At 45.1% G+C, this 19,246-nt stretch overlaps 5 protein-coding genes across 12 annotated transcripts; 2 read left to right on the top strand and 3 right to left on the bottom strand.

The window, feature by feature from the left end:
• Window positions 1–47: 47 nt before the first annotated feature.
• Window positions 48–3,010, bottom strand: LOC4324837 (uncharacterized). Of its 8 annotated transcripts, none has more exons than XM_026022382.2 (4): window positions 2,737–2,875; window positions 2,429–2,518; window positions 1,336–1,909; window positions 48–1,162 (listed from the first exon to the last, which is right to left on the bottom strand). In XM_026022382.2, exons 3-4 carry the CDS (start codon window positions 1,900–1,902, stop codon window positions 311–313), a joined length of 1,419 nt encoding a protein of 472 aa, XP_025878167.1. In that variant the 5' UTR covers window positions 1,903–1,909; window positions 2,429–2,518; window positions 2,737–2,875; the 3' UTR covers window positions 48–310. The 8 variants fall into 8 exon arrangements, with proteins under 8 accessions (XP_025878167.1, XP_025878168.1, XP_066162441.1 ...); XM_026022383.2 differs by having other exon boundaries at window positions 1,336–1,829; XM_066306344.1 differs by having other exon boundaries at window positions 1,336–1,628.
• Window positions 3,011–4,786: 1,776 nt separating this feature from the next.
• On the bottom strand, window positions 4,787–5,905 carry LOC107275679 (pterocarpan synthase 1). The gene has a single exon (XM_015784429.3). It carries the CDS (start codon window positions 5,696–5,698, stop codon window positions 5,021–5,023), a length of 678 nt encoding a protein of 225 aa, XP_015639915.1. The 5' UTR covers window positions 5,699–5,905; the 3' UTR covers window positions 4,787–5,020.
• A 1,682-nt stretch (window positions 5,906–7,587) lies between these two features.
• On the bottom strand, window positions 7,588–8,379 carry LOC4324836 (pterocarpan synthase 1). The gene has a single exon (XM_015778724.3). It carries the CDS (start codon window positions 8,325–8,327, stop codon window positions 7,740–7,742), a length of 588 nt encoding a protein of 195 aa, XP_015634210.1. The 5' UTR covers window positions 8,328–8,379; the 3' UTR covers window positions 7,588–7,739.
• Window positions 8,380–10,836: 2,457 nt separating this feature from the next.
• LOC4324833 (extradiol ring-cleavage dioxygenase) lies at window positions 10,837–12,271 on the top strand. Its single transcript, XM_015779270.3, has 2 exons — window positions 10,837–11,322; window positions 11,467–12,271. Exons 1-2 carry the CDS (start codon window positions 11,083–11,085, stop codon window positions 12,067–12,069), a joined length of 843 nt encoding a protein of 280 aa, XP_015634756.1. The 5' UTR covers window positions 10,837–11,082; the 3' UTR covers window positions 12,070–12,271.
• Window positions 12,272–14,367: 2,096 nt separating this feature from the next.
• On the top strand, window positions 14,368–17,860 carry LOC4325095 (extradiol ring-cleavage dioxygenase). Its single transcript, XM_015766566.3, has 2 exons — window positions 14,368–14,871; window positions 17,025–17,860. Exons 1-2 carry the CDS (start codon window positions 14,470–14,472, stop codon window positions 17,589–17,591), a joined length of 969 nt encoding a protein of 322 aa, XP_015622052.1. The 5' UTR covers window positions 14,368–14,469; the 3' UTR covers window positions 17,592–17,860.
• Window positions 17,861–19,246: the final 1,386 nt, after the last annotated feature.

Here is a 19,246-nt window from a genome sequence, read left to right as displayed (position 1 = left end):
ACAGTAACTAGAAACACTACTACCTGTTAGTTGTTACCAGCATAATCTCGGGATGAACACACGCTCAAGCTATTTCAACTTTCTTTTTGGAGGATGTTACAGCAAGTCAAATATTTGTTTTGAGAGCTGCACTGTTATACAATTTTTCTTGACAGACTATTTTTGCGTTACAAAAAGGCCTACGAAAGCACTGACTAGATATCTCAAGAAATATTCGGAACAATCACCAAACTCTTCAAACTATGTCTGTTCCATGATTGCATCTATCATCTGTAATTTTTGTATGTACTTCATGTGCGTAGGGCAAAATTCAGGTATAACCCTTCCAACTTTCAGGTAGGCGCCATTTCCTGTGCCAATAAATGGACACCCTCGACCATGCCGGGAATCCAAAACTGTAATCCAACGGTTCGTCTGCCAATCCCCCAATGAACAGAGGTAACCAAACATACCGAGAATCTTTCAAGTTTGAAGGATTCCACCTGTCTGCCATGAAGATGAATGTACCAGGCAAGCCAGGGAGGGGAAGCACAAATGTGCTTTGAGATAAGAATGTTGTCAACCGGAAAAACCTGTTGCCTCCAACACATGGGTTGCCCAATGTCTCCCATGGGCCCATGATCGATTCTGCAGCATGCGCTAATGCTCTATTAGGAGCCCAACCCGAGCAACCAGAGGTGATCATGTAGTAGGTTCCTTGAAGCTTGAAGACAGCCGGAGCTTCCCTATGCCGTCTTATTAATATTCTCCTCATTGCTACCGTGATATTAAGATAGTCCTTTGTCAATGGACTGACATGAAGCTCAGTATTGTCACGAGAAGAGTAGAAGAGGTAAGCCGACCCATCATCATCTTTGAAGATTGTCATGTCTCTACTTTCAAATCCATGTGGGCGAAAGCTATAGAGGTAGGTGAAAGGACCAGTGGGAGAGTTGCTGACTGCTACACCAACAGATGCTTTGGTGTAGTTTGCATCATCAATATGCATCCACATGACATATTGTCCAGTATGATCATTATATATCACCTTAGGTCTCTCAAGCACCTTAGATTTATGAAGGTCATGGGTGAAATTAGTAGGTTCTCCAGGAAGCACAATTCCTTCATTAGTCCATGACCATAGGTCCTTTGATGAGTAGCAGCTTACCCCAATAATGTCAACCTGGAAAATTATAAAGACAACCACTTATCAGTACATACGTACTTAAGGACCAATCAGCCACAGACTTGTCTCAAAATCCATTGTTGTACCTTTTTTTTTTTGGTATCAGAACAAATTGCTAAGATAACCAGTCACTAAAACAAGGAAGATATTATACTAGAATTTATACTAACCCGATATGTACTCTTGGGGTGAGTTTGGTAGGTTAGCCCATCTTTGTTTTCTCCATACCAGTAGTATTTGGCAGTGATATGATCATACAGAATACCACCCCCATGGGCTTGAATGGCATGTCCATCAGTGTCCAGCCACACCCTACCAGGATAGAAGTACATACTGTCATTTCCACCTTTTGTTGGGTTCACTGCACTTCTTTCATCAGGGAAGAACAAGGCATGCACTGCTGATGACTCATCCAGATATTGATCAATAACCTTTGGAGCCTTGCGAGGCCCCCGCCGTTTCACTGCACGAGGATTAACCTTGTGAGGAGGTGGCAAGCGGAAATGTTCCTCCTCAATCTCTTCTAACTCTCTGGTAGCAGATAGATGTCTGAAATAAATATGGTTCTGCCTAGTGTCTGCTTGACGGACAACAGAAAAGAAGCAAACAATGAGGGCAACTCCCACCAAGCTCCATACAATAAAAGACAAGGAAGATCGGCATCCTGCATCAAAGTTGAGAGCAGATGATTTCCGTTGTTTGTTCCTCATCTTCATTCTCCCATTATTAATCCTCATAAGAAAGCTGCAGTAATGATCCGTTATGGTTTTAAGCCATATTAAAATGTAACTAACCATACAAGATGAGTCAAATAAATTTAAGTGAAAACAAAGCAATGTTTGCACATCGGGAGGAAAACCGTGACAATAGTTTGGAACAGGAGAAAAGGAAGCCTCACAAGACTAGAACAACATGAATTGACTTATTTAGCCAGTATTCTGAACAGTATGAAATTGAGTAACTGGAATACTGAACTTTGCTATCAATAATTATAAGTTTATAATTGCTGGCTCAAAAAAGGAAAGTCCCCATCAATTGCCTGTTTGGCAAGTTCAGTTTTCAGCATGCTATAACAGAAGTCAAAACAGCACAGTGAAACAGGGTAACCGAAGTACTGAACTATAACTATCGATCATTGTAAGTTTAATAACTGAAATAAAGTCTAATAATTACACCATTTATTCCAAGCAAGAAAAATTAGAGTGCTAGGGATTGCACCAAAATGAAATCGAACGGAGCACAATCAATGCTACAAGAGCTCACCAAACAAGCGAACCATCTGGAATCTTGCCCAAGTTCCTACCGCCGCATGGTTCTGTAAGTGATCCACGCGTGCAAGCAACAACCGGCTACCTTCACACAGCAGCAGCAGCAAACGAAACCGCATCAGAAAAGCGCAACACCTGCGACCATTCAACCCACCTATCCTACTGCAAGCTGTTCGAGTTCCAAACTAGCGCAGCCGATTCAACTGATCCATCCCGCCCCAAACCCCCAATCCCATTCCCCTGATCCCATCCCTCCCTGCACGCGCGCATCGGGAGCAACGGAGCTCGGGCGAGGGCTTTTACCTGGGGTGGGCGCCGGATCTGGGGGCAAGACGCGCGGCGGGCGCCCACGGAGAGGAAGTGGGTGGGGTTGCTGAGGTCGCGTCTACGGGTGGCGGCTGCGGTGTTCGACACAAGTCGCACAAGGGGAGGGGGGAGACCTGGAGAGGAAGGGGGCGTGGGGTAGCGGCAGGTGGGGAAGGCATAACGGGATGAGGAGCTAGAGCGAACCGAAAAAGGGTGAAGCGAAGCGAAGCGGCGAGGTTTGTCCGGCCGTGATGGACCGATGAACAGACTCTTCTCTCCTTGTTCTGGTAAGTCACAAACGGTATATTTATAAATAAAAAATAATTTATAAATAAATTTTTTATATATGTGTTTTTAACAATATAAAAGTAAACTTTGTGAAAAACTTCAAAAGCATTTTTTTTATATTTTTTGCAAGACTAACTGAGACCAAAAGCCTCAGATGATATTGTCACCTTTTTATATCTCTATAATTGGATATTGTTTAGACGAAGAAAGTATATACTTTATTAAACTAGCTTAAAGCACAATGATATTTACAGACAGGCCCCACTACAATGGGCAAATATCACATTGGGTATCATGGATTAATATGACATGCTTCATGTTTAACTTTTCATAAAAATTTGATTACATAAATTTCTTTAAAAGCCTATTTTAAATCTATTTTAACTTCTAATAGTCAATTGATTTGTTTGGACCCTTAAATAACAATTACAAAATCATTCAAGTGTTTAGAGCATGCTTCATTGGTGTTGTATTTTACCACTCTTGACTATTATATGGCAAAATGTGGTAAAATATGGCTAGTGTTTGGTTGGTTTCTACAATTTTAGCATGCAATGATTTCTTATCTTTTGGTCCCACAAATCATAGGCTCTTTTCTTAGCCAAAGTTTGACACAAATATGACCATTAATTTTGGAGCCGCACAATTTATACCTTGATATACTTTTAGCACAAAATTGTGGCAAAATGAGGTGAGCATCCAAACAGATTATCCAGAAAAAAAAAGGTACCTTAGGTCGCTAGTCCAATACTAGCCATATCTTTATTGTGTATCCATGTAACATGGTTTTATCGTATCACAGTTTTCGACCTAATTGCTACCGTTGATGCTAGTTGAGTTTTTTTTACTGGGAAAATTTGTAGAGAAGTGTACGGTTGAAACTACGGAGTACTATGTCCATTCCAAAATATATGTGTTTTCTGTGAGATTTTCAAAATTTGGGAAACACGCAGAAATTCTTATATTTGAACGTTGGGAGCAGTACTTTTATTTAGTGCAAACAAAACAACTCGACCGTACTTTTGAAATACGGAAACATGCGAGAAAAACAGGCTTGAATGTACAATTCAATGTAAAAAATAATTGGGGGAGCTAAGCATAACTTAAGATGTGCATCTCGTTTCGCCTAGCTAGATTTAAGTCCTTAGATTGAATGGATGTGCAAATCCTTCATCGATCAATGTTTGGAGCCTATTACCAGACCTATAAAAGCACACACTTCTTGTGAGTCCATACCACCTCCTTCTCAACAAATGATAAAGTTTGTACAAAACATATATAATGTGGAGCGCACCCTTGGTGTGTCTGCCCCACATTTGAACTTCCATCCAAGTAAATCCTAGAGCATCCCGCCGATTTATAAAATAGAAACAGAATCTATATAATAAGAGTGCACAAAGAGGTGTGAGGCCATTTAACCTTCCGTGGTAAATGTTATGGTAAAATCTAAATACCAAAATATTCATGTTTAAACTCAGAATTTGCTACCTCTGTTCTTCAAATAATTGACTACAGTCGGTTCACTTTAACCATAAATACTTTTAAATAATTATATTATGATGAAAGAAATTTGTATGATAATATTTTTGACAGCACATTGTTCGCTAGTATACCATATTTTTCATGTATTCTTTTTTTTTTGTGCAAAAGATGGTTAAATTTAAAATTAAATAGTGCCGGTGTCAATTATTTGGAATGGATTGAGCAACTTTCAGTATCACTATATTAACCAGGAGTAATGGACGTGGAAACAAATTAATTACCTCATCACATATGACCTCCTTTATTCCCCTTACATTATCTTAGTCAATATTGTGCCTCATGAATAAATGATCTATCAATGCACCATTTGAAATGTACAATAATATTTATAGGGCAATAAAATCATTTAAATCTTTCTTAGTTCATGTATCAAATTAACTCCAAAAATAACTTCTGCATGGAATTATAGTTGGAATAAGACGCGAATGGAAGAACGTTGATCGATGTGTTACTACGGAATTGGAGCGAAATAGGCGTGCAGCGGCCAGTACAAGCGAAGCTCCATCTTGTACGTCGTCCGAGTCCGCCCACGCGTGTCCACCGGCGACGACCGGACGTAGCCGACGGCGTACAGGAAGTCGCCGGTGCCACCGACCACCGGGTACACGGACGGCCTGGTGATGTTGGGCGTGCCCCCGAGGATGGACACGGAGCCCCGGTATCCGCGGTGGTGGAGCGTGATCTTGGCCACCGACACGCTCCTCCGGCCGTCCTCGCAGTCGAAGCTCGTCGAGATGGAGGTCCCCTCCGCCACGCCGGCGACACGGGAGGAGCTGTCGGCGCGCACCGTCAGGTTGTCGCGGAAGACGTACATGCTGCCGAAGGGCTGCCTGTCGGCGGAGGGCTCGCCGGCGTCGCTGACGACGACCCTCGCGGGCGCGGGCGCGTCGACGCCGGGGACGACGACGTACCCCGTCCTGTTCATGGTCTCCTGCTGGTACAGGGTGAAGCTGACCGTCTTGTCGATGATGTCCTTGCCTATCTTGCTGCGTGACGAGAACGGCGACGACGACGACGACGCCGCCGTCGCCGCAAGCTGGGGTTGGGGATGCAGCAACCGGTGCGTGGAGCAGATGATCATTACCAGCAGGCACAGCACCAAGCTCATGGCCGTGTTGGTAGCTGCCATGGCGATGGCTGCTTGGTTGATTATTGCTGTTCACTAGCTTCCCGTGTTGGCCTATTGAAACCGAGAGAAAGAGAAAAACGGAAGAAGAATTTGAGCTTAGGTGGTGCTAACTGCTAAATAATCCTTTTGATTGATTATTGCTGCTCACTAGCTTTCCATGGAGATGGCTGCTTGATTGATTATTGCTGTTCGAACACACGGTAAGCCACCGTGCCGTCTGAAAGAGTCCGTTACATAGAATGTTACCGGGAGTCTAGATCCGCACGGGAAGGTTCTCGTGTGTTTAAGCACACACGGTAGGGATTGTCTATTTATTTGTCAGGTGATTTCTAAGAAAAAATCACCCAGATTTTTTCTACCCTTAAATTTACATCCAACGGACTACAAAAGAAAATAAAAATACATATTTAGTTACATAATTACTTTTATCAAAATTACAATGCACCTACATGTCATATCAACTGAATTTACAAATATAATTTTAGTTATATATGACTGTAATTTTGTATTTTATTTTTATTTTAGTTTCAATTGAGAGAGAACGAGAGAGAACAGCGTGCATATCAATTTTTTAAAGCGCAAAAAAAGAAATTAGCGCTCTAACCCGTCCGACTGAATCCTATGCGGATTCCCATCGCTATATGTGCACGAATCTTGGCACTTATCGAACAGCCTAAAAAAGGACAAATCCGAGAGAAAAAATCACACGACAAATCTATAGCAAAATCGCACACGGTATGGTTTGGGTTGGGCCAACCCGTGCGCAAAATCGTGAAACACCGAAAGTGCCCATGGAAAACCGATGAAGCTGCCGTGTGTATGTTACTGTGCGGTTGTCTATTCTCGGGTGTTTCTGGCGCACGGGAGCTTTCAGTGTTCGCTAGCTTTTTGACCTGGATTAACGGCCACACGTAAAATGGAATGAAAGATTAATGATTAATTAAGTACTATTAACTATTATAAATTTTAAAAATGAATGTATTGAATTTTTGAAAAACTTATATATAAAAAGTTTTTCTACAAAATACACCATTCGACAATTTTAAAGGTGTGTGCCATGATAGTTAAAAAAAACCAAGGCTGAGTTTTTTTAGCTAGCTACTCTTTGGTTTTTTTAAATATATTTTCCGAACGACTAAATAGTGTATTTGATGTAAAACTTTCTATATATAAGTTTTAGAAAATCAAATATATCAATTTTTAAAATTTGTAATAATCAATACTTAATTAATCATTGCTAATAACTTTTCCGTTTGGTTTGAGAAATGGAACAAAGTTTGTTGTCGGTTTCAGTTGTGCATGCCCGACTAGAGTTGAATCCAGATCCGGTGCAGTCATAGGACAGACTGCAAGTTTAGCAGTTGGAACCATTTTTCATCATTGGATCAAGGCAATCAACGGCTGAAATAAATGCTACAGTTGTTTTAAACAGTAATTGCTACAGTACATGCTACAGAAACTAACTTTGTACGGTCATTTGTGAACAGTATCAAGGAAAGATCTAGGACGTTAATTTATATTCCAATGATGTCCTTAGGACTGCATAAGTTGCAGTGGCTATAGCCACTGCATGTGATCCCAATCCACAACCTCTCCATCTCCAACTTAAACATTGAATTGGGAAAGTAGTATGGATGAGGCTTTCCTGACTTTCTGACATGTGAACCGTACGAAAGTAGAACCCAATACCCATATGTTAGTGATATAATTGGCTCAAGATTCATATCTCATTGGCATAATTGTATACTGCAAAGTCTGACTATCCGAGGATCTTTTTTAAGTAGTACTATCACCGAACAACAAGCGTCCGATAAGCGCATCATCCGTAGTAGTTTAATTTTTTCATGAAAATTCCTCAGATTATCAATCTTGAATTTTATTACACCAAATACGGAAATACCTCCCAGAGGTAATTCAAACTCTATATTAACTACTCAGCGAGAGACTGAAAAAAAATAGGCAGATGCATGATATAATATCGGACTGCCAGAAACGAGTACACACGCAGACGCGCTCATCAAGGTGGAAGACAGCGACTTGTCTAGTGCTTTGAAGTTGGAGCGTAATGAGCATACGGTGGCCAGTACAGGTGAAACTCCACCTTGAACGTGACCGACGATCCCCGCAGGTTCACCGGCGACGTCCGGACGTAGCCGACGGCGTACGCGAAGTCACCTGTGCCGCCGACCACCGGGCAGTCGGACGGCCGGGTGTTGTGCGTGCCCCCGAGGACGGACATGGATCCCCGGCGGCCGCGGTGGTCGAGCGTGATCTTGCCCAGCGACAGGCTCCTCAGCCCGTCGAAGCTGGTCGTCACGGAGGTCCCCTCCACCACGCCGGCCACCCGGGACGACCTCTCGGGGCGCACCGTCAGGTCGTCGCGGAAGACGTAGACGGTGCCGAAGGGCGTGGTGGTCTCGCTGACGCCGGCGCCGGCGACGCCGGCGACGACCATGTAGCTGGTCTTGTTGATGGTCTCCTGCTGGTACAGGGTGAAGCTGAGCTTCTTGCCGTGAAACCCTTTGATGCCTTTGTCGCCGCTCGGTGAGGACTGTGCCAGCTGCACGAAGGAGATCATCGCCAGGCATAGCAACAAGCTCGCGGTTTTGCTGCTGCCGGCGGCAGCCATGGTGACTGGAGATGTACAGATCAAATTTCTGCTCGATTGATTGATTCTTGGTGCTCACTATCTCTAAATTGATCAAGTTATATAGCTGAACCAGGATGGACTATGTAACTAGCAAGCGATGGAAGCAGCAGACGTGTCGCACGGGAATTTGAGGGATCGAGATACTGTGCACGTTCTTGACCTTCAACAGCGGGGTCTCCGTCCAAGTCAATTAGTCAAAATTATGCATCTAGATAAACTTCATTTCCTCTGTAAACTGTAAAGCCTCGTGACCAAAAACGAATTCCCTATGGCTGCGTACGAGGTATACTAAGATTGCTCTGCCTGGGGACGGTGTTGCTCTGCTTGGACTTCCGCATGATGTCGTCGTGTATACGGCTATGCACTTGTGTCAGTGTCACTGTGAGCGTGAGGTGACTGTGTTCGTTCGAGGCTTTTCCTAACCATGTACTCTCGCTTTTCCTAACCATGTACCGCTAAACGGTGTGTTTTTAAAAAAAAAACAAAAGTTGCTTAAAAATAAAATTAATCTATTTTTAAAAATAGCTAATATTTAATTAATAACGTACTAACGGACCGCTCTGTTTTTCGTGTAGATGAGATGGGTTCCCAACCCCATAGCTTAAGAAACGATTTTTTATGACGGTACTCTATTTTTTTAGCTAGCGGTCATATAAGAAATCCGCTTGTGAAATTCTAACGAGGAATAGAGGGTTTAGAACCGTTAGTGAAAATTCATTTTCGCCGACGGTGAGTCTAGGACCACAAGTGAAAATCCGTTTTCGCTTGAGGTTGGTTAAGAAGTCCATTTCAAAAAATAACCCTATTGCTTCTTAACCTACCGCCAGCGTTTAAACGCCGCACTTAAAAAAATCACACACTTAAAAATATCACCGCCCATTAAAAAATCACCACCCACCACTCCTTATCCACCTAGTCCTTATCCTCTTGTTCCTCTTCCTCCCTCCAGATGCACCCTCCTACTCACTCCCCACAGGCGGCGGCGGCAGCTCCGACGACGGTTCTCGGGCGACGGCGCGCGGTGGCTCCAGCAGCGGCTTGTGGCGGCGACGGTGACAAAACGCGAGCGCACGTCGGTTCTCAAGCGGCAGCGCGCGGCGGCGACGGTGACGGAAGGCAAGTGCGCGGTAGCGCACGGTCCCTCTGCCTCCCTCCTCTATCCCTCCTCCCTTCTCTCTCCATTGCCGCCAGCCTCCCTTCTTTCTCCACCGCCGCCAGCCTCCCTTCACTCTCCATTGCTGAGTGGGGAAGGGGGCGGCGGCGCAAGGAAGGAGGTGCGGCAGTGGCGCGGGGAAGGAAGCGGCGGTGGTTCTCGACAACGAGATGCGGATCTGGCGCCGGCGAGCCTCGGGAGAGTGGATCCGCCGCCGCCTGTCCTCGGGAGAGGCACGGGGGGAGGGGCCAGTGGCGGCGCTCGGCGGCACCGGCGCGTGGGAGGGGCGGTGGGGAGCAGAGCCGGCGCCGGCGAGCGGATCCGCTGCCGGCCATCCACGCCCTCCCTTGGGAGCAACGAATCCATCCTCACCTCTTAATCTTTGTGATGTAATATTTTTGTGCTCGATCTGTGATGCCTCACCTCTTAATCTTTGTGATGTAAAATTTTTGTGCTCGATCTGTGATGTGGAATTTGTGTTGTGATGTGAAATTTTTGTGTGAATTTGTGGATTTAGGATCTGTGATGGTATTTTTTGGAAGTTGTGCTTGTTGTGGATTTGGGATTTGAGATTTGGCGCTATGGATTTTTTAATGCAGGGTAGCAACATGTGGGCATATTTATTTTCGCTGGCGGTTAGAGGGCAGCTGCATGGGTTTTTTCTTTTTCTTTCCCCAAAATCGATTATCTCTGCCACTAACGGAATTCGATTATCGCTGGCGGCCGGTATAACACTACCGCAAGCGAAAACGATTATCGCTAGCTGTTAAAGTTTTGCTTGTGAAAACCTTAGATTTTCACTAGCCTTTCGACGCTAGCGGTTAGTCTAGCCACCGGGAAAGGCATATTTTGACAGTAAGGGAAGACCTTTTTTCTACTAGTGAGGTTGTTGAGCTAGCATTATACGTACATTTAAGTTTGGCATTGAAGTAGCTCATGTTATGATCTTGAGCGAATGAATGAGGCCCCACTTTAAACATCTACTTGAATGCTTAGACCACTTTTTCTATACTATTTGTTAGCAATTTATAATATTTAATTTAATTCAACCATGTGAGAATTTTGCTCCATCATGCATATTCTATCTATATCCAAAGCTTAACATCCATTTAGAACGCGAGAGCTGCTGGCTGTTCAAGCGCAGCTTTTGCTGCCGGCAACTTGAGGTGAGGTGTGCGGTCTAGTAGACTGGAGTAGTAGATCGGAAGTCATATCGACCAACTACTACTGCACAACTGTGAAACGTACAGTACGTACGATGGTGCCTCATCGGCTGACCCAATCATCTGCAACTAACGCACTCCCAATCATCTGCAACCAACGCACGCCTCATCGGCTGCCGGCGACGTTGCAACGCACCACGCGCCCATGCGCGCGCGGCGCGTATATAAATAGAAGGATATGGGGGCAGAGCCAAAGCCAAGCCCAACCCGGCCGGCAGCACACGCGACGCGCGCGCCGACGCGACCACACCGACACCGACGCGGCCGGCGAGATAAGATAAGCAGCTAGCAGGGAGTGGCCTCCGAAACCGAGAGGACGAGGAGTACACAACGTACGGGACTACGGGGCGCGGGGGCCATGGACACCTTCTTCCTATCGCACGGCACGCCCACGCTCTCCATCGACGACACGATGCCGGCGCAGCACTTCTTCAGGTCGTGGCTACCGGCGGCGGTGGCGGGCGCGCAGCCTCCGCGTGCCATCCTCATCGTGTCGGGCCACTGGGAGACGGCCACGCCGACCGTCAACGTCGTCCGCGGCAACAATGACACCATCCACGACTTCGAGGGCTATGGCTTCCCCAAGTCCATGTTCCAGGTCCAACTGTTCGCGTTTCGTCCTTCCCTACCATGCATGCATCATGTTTGTTGCCTTGTGATCTGATCACGAGGCAAAGCTTGTTCCCTCCTTTCAAAAATTTAAAAAAAAAACTGAATAATGCATGCATGGCATCCCATGCAGCTGGAATACCCGGCGCCGGGCGCCCCTGATGTGGCGAAGAAGGCCAAAGAGCTCTTGGAGCAAGCCGGATTTGGGCCGGTGAAGGAGGACCACGGCCGCGGGCTTGACCACGGCGCGTGGGTGCCACTGATGTTCATGTACCCGGAGGCGAACGTGCCGGTGTGCCAGCTCTCCCTGCAGACCGGCCGCGACGGCGCGTACCACTACGATCTCGGCAGAGCGCTGGCGCCTCTCCGGGACGACGGCGTCCTCATCCTCGGCTCCGGCAACGCCACGCACAACCTTAGCTGCATGGCGCCCGTCGCCGAGGGCACGCCGGTGCCCCAGTGGGCGGCGGAGTTCGACGGGTGGCTGCAGGAGGCGCTCCTCGCGGGCGGGAGGCACGACGACGTGAAGCAGTACGAGGAGAAGGCGCCGAACGGTAAGATGGCGCACCCGTCGCCGGACCACTTCCTCCCGCTGCACGTCGCGCTCGGCGCCGCCGGGGAGGATGCCAAGGCGGAGCTGATCCACCATAGCTGGTACAACGCGACGCTCTCCCACGCGTCGTACCGCTTCACCACCACCACCAAGAACAAACCGATTGCCGCATGCAAAGAGTGAAACATGTCTTGCTTATATCATCGCCATTTTACTCTTAACAATTAATAATCTCCGTGGGATCTACGTTAATATACTCCTATTAACGTAGACGTACGTTCGTGCCTGTATTTCCTAACGGCCGTGTCTTGTGGTTTTCAGTTGCAATAAACTTGCATGCATGGTGGTTTGGGTTGTGGCCCAGCCTCTCATGGCGTTGATATCACTATGATAACTGCTATGTTTATTTGGACCCGAACTGGCCCATCCTACCGAGCAAGGTAGGAAGCAACAGGGCGTTCAGCTTCATCACTGAACCGTATTTGCGTGTGCAAATTTGACAGCTAATTCAGTCAAAAAAAATTGACAGCTAATTAGGCAATATGTTGTTATTTAACTATGGGTGCAAAAGACTGCGAGGAGAACTATTCTAGGGTATTTCCTCGTTATTTGCCTATCATCCAATTGGTTATTAAAAAAATAAAAAAAATAACATGTGATAGATCACTCCAAAAATATGTAATGTTAAATTCAACTTCTAATAGCTGCAATAAAAAAAAATAAAGTTGACTATGAATATAAGTTAACTAATCATAGTTTATTTATTTTTTAACTTGTAGAAGCTAAATTTTAACTTATATGTCTGTGGAGTGATCTATCACATATTAATCTGTCTTGTTATTTATTTTCATAATCATTTGGATGGTATGTTATCTCCCCTCAAGAGTTCTAATCCAGTAAGTGCTCACATAGTGGAAGTGAATTTTGATTTCTCGAGGGGATGTCCCCTCTTTTTGTTTACATGTCACTTAAATGGTTATGAAAAAATTTTAAAAAATTTGGGATGATGTATTAACATGTGATATATCACTCCACAAACATGCAAGTTCAAATTCAACCTCTACATCTTGTAACGAAAAAGACAAATTTGACTATGAATATACATTAATTTGGTTTTTTCGTTGTGGGATATAGAAGTTGAATTTGAACTTGCATGTTTGTGGAGTGATATATCACATGTTAATACATCATCCCAATTTTTTTCATAATCATTTCAGTGACATGCAAACAACGAGGGGACATCCCCTCAAGAGATCAAATAAAATAATTTCCCCTCACATAGTGTTCTATGGATCGTAGAGTAAAATAGACCTTTTAGAAGACTTAACGGAGGTCTATAAATGAAAACCTAACGGGAATTTACAAAAACACTTGTACAATGATATTTTGTAGGAAAAAAACATGTTTGTCGATGGTAATTTATAGAAATGGTTGTCGAATTTCTGAATGTCAATAGTTCGCTGTATGCTTTGGTGTCCGGTGTTTAAGGTACTCTGTAGTCTGTTTTTGTTAAGTTTTGGGTGTTCATAAGGTGCTGTCTGTTGGGCTGGCGTTCTGATGTTTACTTTTCTTTGGGTGGTTGATGTTTTACCTTCTCTAGCAATGAAACAAGGCAATCCTACCTTTTTGCCTTTGTTTGGCATTGAAGTAGCTACTCCTATATAATAATCTGCGGTACATTGGACGAGCTGACAGTGAAGCCAACACACAAGCAATGCAAGGTCTCAAACACTGTAGCCAATAGTAACATATATCATGCCATCCAAGCTAGATTAGTAGGTGCAATTGGACCTTCAACAAAAATTCAATAAAATCAGATATAAACAGTTGGTTCTTTATTTAAGAAAATGTTCGTGAAAGTGCAAATGTGGTGTTGCATGTGTAGTAATATGTGCGCACGTATGTATATATAGTGTAATCGTTAAAAAAGAAGTACTATTGTACAAGTATACAGTAACAACACGGTATGTAGTATCATTCGCAGTGCAACAGTTACCCCTAGGATGGGCGAGACACAAGTATAACAAGATATAACAGCCAATCATATTTTCGGCCCTCATCAGTAAGCCAAGAGCTTTAGCTGATCAGCCAAAGTTAGCTTTTTCCCCTTAAGCTAAAGAAAAACCATTGATTGGCTTATTTGGCTTATTTAACTTGATAAGGATTTTTTGTGGCTGGTGGTTATCAGCCTAATAAGCAATTCGATGGGTTTTGGCTGAAAAGCATCAATCCAAACATCCATTCGATGAGAGTCATGAGACCCTTCCTTAAAAAAGGAGAGAGAAGTTGGTAGGATCACAGTCTCACAGATTCACATGACCAACAACATCCAGACCATGGCCGATTCCAGAAATCCGCTTCTCCACTTGTCACGCGCCTCCAGCGAAGTACGCTTTCTTACGTCACTGCTTACACGCCCGTGCGCGCGCCGGCAGCGACATCCCAAAGTCCAAATGAGGGGCCGAGTCCGCGGTCCAGACCGTCGAGTCGTCGACCAACTAAACTTACCAAACACCGCAAAATAAACAGTCATCCTCCGCACCGCGCGCGCGGCCGCCGGCCCCGTATAAGGAGGAGAAGAGGATGGGTCAGAGGCAAAGCAAGCAGCCCAGCCCGGCGGCCGCGGTGCACGCGCGCGCGACGACCACGCCGACGCCGACGCCGGGGGAAGACGAGCAGCAGGGGAGCGCCCTCGAAGCCGAGAGGAGGGGGAGGAGGAGGACGACGACGAGGCGCGCGGCGGAGGGCGCCATGGACACCTTCTTCCTGTCGCACGGCGCGCCCACGCTGTCCATCGACGACACCATCGCGGCGCAGGGATTCTTCAAGTCGTGGCTGCCGGCGGCGGTGGCGGGCGCGGAGTTGCCGCGGGCGATCCTCGTCGTGTCGGGCCACTGGGAGGCGGCCGCGCCGACGGTCAACGTCATCCGCGGCAACAACGACACCATCCACGACTTCTACGGCTTCCCCAAGGCTATGTACAAGGTCCGTCCGTCCGTCCGTCTCCTTCCCTCGAATCGAATCCCTTGTTTCTTGATTGAGAAATGGCCGTACAACGTGGAGCGATTCCGCCAAAATTGGACCTTGGTCGTTCGTTTCTTTGTTCGAGCATCTTCTACTTTGGGCATTTTACACTTTCGGAAATGAGCGCGCGGAAAACGAGGTTGAAGATGTTGGGAACACAGCCTCAAGGATTGGGTATTCGGATTTCCTACATGCTATAGGGAAGACGTCAAATTTGGATGGTTTTGATTCCAAATCGCGCAGAATATATGGGAAGAAATCGATCTTTCTGCCTTGGTTATCGGAAAACCACACTACATGGTTGCTGAAACCTGGTTTGGCAACTGGTCTGAATTTACTCGTAGGCAACACCATGGCAGCATGATACCATTTCTCCGCATGCTCATAGCCTTAGGCAGGTTTACAAAATCGGCCGTAATTGCACGGTTATTGCATTTACCTCCGGATATGGTAATGGTAATACTGCAATAACCCCAACAAATTCTTATAAATTAAAATAATAAATGAAATTTCGATAAATTTTGTATGGTTTGTCACAAATATCGCACGGTAACCTCACTTACCGCTGGGGTGTGATAACCCCGCGCCTGATGTAGGGGAAACTGGTCAAAGGTGAAGATTACTTCTCCATATATGTTATACTACTATATATTATTATGCATGGAGTATTTAGGTATCTCGTGTTGTATATTTTATATCACGTGGGACTGATTGGAGCGCAATCAAAGACTAAAACATGCTAGTATTATACTAGATCTTTCATGCTAGTTTGTGAAGTACATGTCCCATTGCATCTTAGATATGCTTATTAAACATGGGAGTAGGTCCTACCACTTAAACATGGGAGTAGGAAGAGATGCCCAAAAGTTTAGCTGATCTGAACTTTTACCAACCCCAGCATCCCATCTGATGCAGACATGACATTGTGTATTTTGTTTGAGGCTGTGAGCAAAATTAGGGAATATTTGTGGGCAATGGGCATACCAAACTACTACAAGTGGGTAAAGTGCGCTTGTCACTAGCATCTGCCGGATCGTTCAGTCGATCAGTCAGCAAGGATTTTGCTGTGAGCTATGTCTAAATGGCTAATTAAATTTAGTTTCATTTTCATTACTCTGTTCAGCATTTGAGTTACTCCCTCCGTTGTAAAATATAAGGGATTTTATCTCATAATACTAGTATGTGTCACATTCACCAAAATAGCTTATATTTTGGGACGGAAGGACTAGCATATACACCATAAGATAGTTGTGGATATTACTAGTAAAGGTTATGATGGCCAAGAGTAAATATTTACGCAATTGTTTTTAAGCCAGTCGAATAAAAATGGGTGTGTACTCTGGTAATTTGGGTGAACCTGTTATCGGAGAAACCACACCCATCAAAGCTGCCGTACAAAATATTTAGTTAGGTAGTATATATGCATCACCATAAGGATTTGATTACTCATCTAGTAGCTTATTGGTCCTTTTCGTCGAAGGAAAGTTGCTACTCATAAGTATTTAGTTAGGTACTATATATGCATTATTATAAGTATGTGCTACTTCCTCCGTCCCAGAATATAAGAATTTTTAGTGTTGGACACAAGTATTAAGAAAGTAGTCAGAATTAAATGGGAGAGAGAAGTGCAGGTATGTAGGAAAATTGAATGGTGAAGAATTGTGATTGATTGAGAAAAGAATGTTAGTGAAGAAGTTTTTATATTTTGGGACAAATCTTAAGTGCTAGAAGTTATTATATTTTAAGACGAATGGAGTACTATTTATCCATCATATATGCTCCTGTAGTCGTGTGGTTGAAGGTAGATTCATTGTTGGCGTATGATAACTTTTCAATAGAAAGATTTTGTACTCTTTTCTTATATGCAACCAAACAATTACTAAATCATACTATAACTTAAATCCATTCCGCTCAAAAGGATGCATCATGCATGGAAAACGTTATATTTCCTGGAAGCAAAAGGTATATGCGTATAACGTAATCACTACATCAGTATCTCTGACCATAGTACTGAATAATTTCATTGCATCAGTATCTACCCTTCTGAATAATGACGTTGCATTTGCATGATCGCATCAGTATCTGACCATACCGAATAATGTTGTTGCAAACAGCTGAAGTACCCTGCGCCGGGCGCTCCTGATCTGGCGATGAAGACCAAGGAGCTTCTGGAGCAAGCCGGGTTCGGGCCGGTGAAGGAAAACCACAGCCGCGGGCTTGACCACGGTGCGTGGGTGCCACTGATGTTCATGTACCCGGAGGCGAACGTGCCGGTGTGCCAGCTCTCCCTGCAGAGCGGCCGCGACGGCGCGTACCACTACGAGCTCGGCAGGGCGCTGGCGCCGCTCCGCGACGACGGCGTCCTCGTCCTCGGCTCCGGCAGCGCGACACACAACCTCCGCAGGATGGGGCCCGAGGGCACGCCGGTGCCGCAGTGGGCGGCGGAGTTCGACGGGTGGCTGCAGGAGGCGCTGCTCGGCGGGAGGCACGACGACGTGAAGCGGTACGAGGAGAAGGCGCCGCACGGCAGGGTGGCGCACCCGTCGCCTGACCACTTCCTCCCGCTGCACGTCGCGCTCGGCGCCGCCGGTGAGGGGGCCAAGGCGGAGCTGATCCACCGCAGCTGGAGCAACGCCTCGCTCTCCTACGCCTCGTACCGCTTCACCACCGCCAAGAACTGAAAACCGGTCGACGCGATGCACGCCGGCTCGCCGCATGCAACCACGTGTTTGCTTGTAACATATTTGACTCGAACAATAATCCCCGTGGGCTCACGTAGACGTGTGTGCCGTGTTCGTGTTTGTATTTCTCGGAGCCGTGGCTTGGGGTTGTTTACTTGTTTTTTTTTTTGTAAGATTGGGTTGGGCCTGGGCCTGGGCCTGGGCCGTGGCACAGCCTTATGGCGTTAATTGGTGTTCTTATTTGGACCCAAACTGGCCCATACAGCCCAGCTTTAGGTGTTCAGCTTCGTCACTGAGGGTTGGTTTGGTTTGTGGCCTAAATAGGCCTTATCAAATTTTGTCAGTACCAAATTTTGGTAAGTTTTGGCATGACTAATTTTAGTAAGGCAAAGTTGCGTTTGGATTGAAGCCAAAATAGCCTAAGTTCACTATTGAAATGGCCTATTTTTTTGGCATGCCAAAATTTGGCTTCAAACCAAATAGACACTAATCACTATTGAAATTGTCAAATATTGGTAGGCCTAATTTAGGCCTCAAACCAAACCAGCCCTGAATCTACTGTGTGTAGGGATATGACGACACGTGAGGCTGTTTGGCTGCGTTGGCACGAGCTAGCAAAGACACGCTGTTGCACAGTTGCACACAGCACATATCCATAAATATAATCCATATATAGGCAGATTACAGGGTGTACATAATGTTGATGGTTTTGGAACCACGCAGCAAACTTTGATGGTTTCCGGCCGTGAATTACGAGCCGTGTTTGATTTTCCAGTGAATCGCAAGAAACAATTTGTTGTTTCTGAACCTGAAATTCTTTTGGTGGCGTCAAGAGATGGACGATGATCTCACGATGATAGATGAGAGGAGAAGAGCAGCAATCTCATGATTCATGCAGCTTTGTAGCAATGTGTGCTTCGTGGCGGCCGCATGATGAAGCAGAAGATGGCTTTCCTTTTGGGTCAAGCCCTGAGCCCCTGAGAGGCTGAGATATGTCCAGCACTTCATTTTCTACCACCTGAATGATCATCAGCATCACTGTCTTCTCTTCAGGGATATTTAGAAATTACCAAAATCAGACGGATAACATGCTCACTAACTCAACTGCAGAAGGTATTAGTTCAGATTTTTCAATCATGTGGTTACAAAGTACTACCTCCGTCCCAAAATAATTATAATTATAATTTATTAGCAGGTACTACGTATTAAGATTTGAAAAGAAAGATTATAATGCTCGCTTCATTAAATGGTGTACATATAAAAACGAGAGAATGGTTGAAAATAGAATATGGGAAAATTGAATAAGTGATTGATGATATTAATACTCTATCGTGGTAATTATTTTAGGAAAAATAAAATCTTAAGAATATAATTATTATGGAATGAATGTAGTAGGCAAGTACCAACCAGATTCATCCCAAATTGACTAATCAGATTCATAAAAGTCACCAGAACTTCTGCACCTTTGTGAACACCTTGGTAGGTTCAACTAAATGTAACAGGCATATAATCTGGTGGTAGTTATTGCTACTAAAAAAATGACGTGGAAAACCTTCATTTTCTACAGGGGACTCTGAGGTACTAGTAGGATTCGTGGGGTTTCGTGACCGTATTAAAAGAATGAATCTACAGTGGGAAACAGGTCAGGTGCAAAA

This window comes from Oryza sativa, chromosome 1, assembly GCF_034140825.1.
Source record: "Oryza sativa Japonica Group chromosome 1, ASM3414082v1".
In the NCBI taxonomy this organism is placed as follows: Eukaryota; Viridiplantae; Streptophyta; class Magnoliopsida; order Poales; family Poaceae; genus Oryza; species Oryza sativa.
This window is presented reverse-complemented; position numbering and strand designations above follow the sequence as displayed.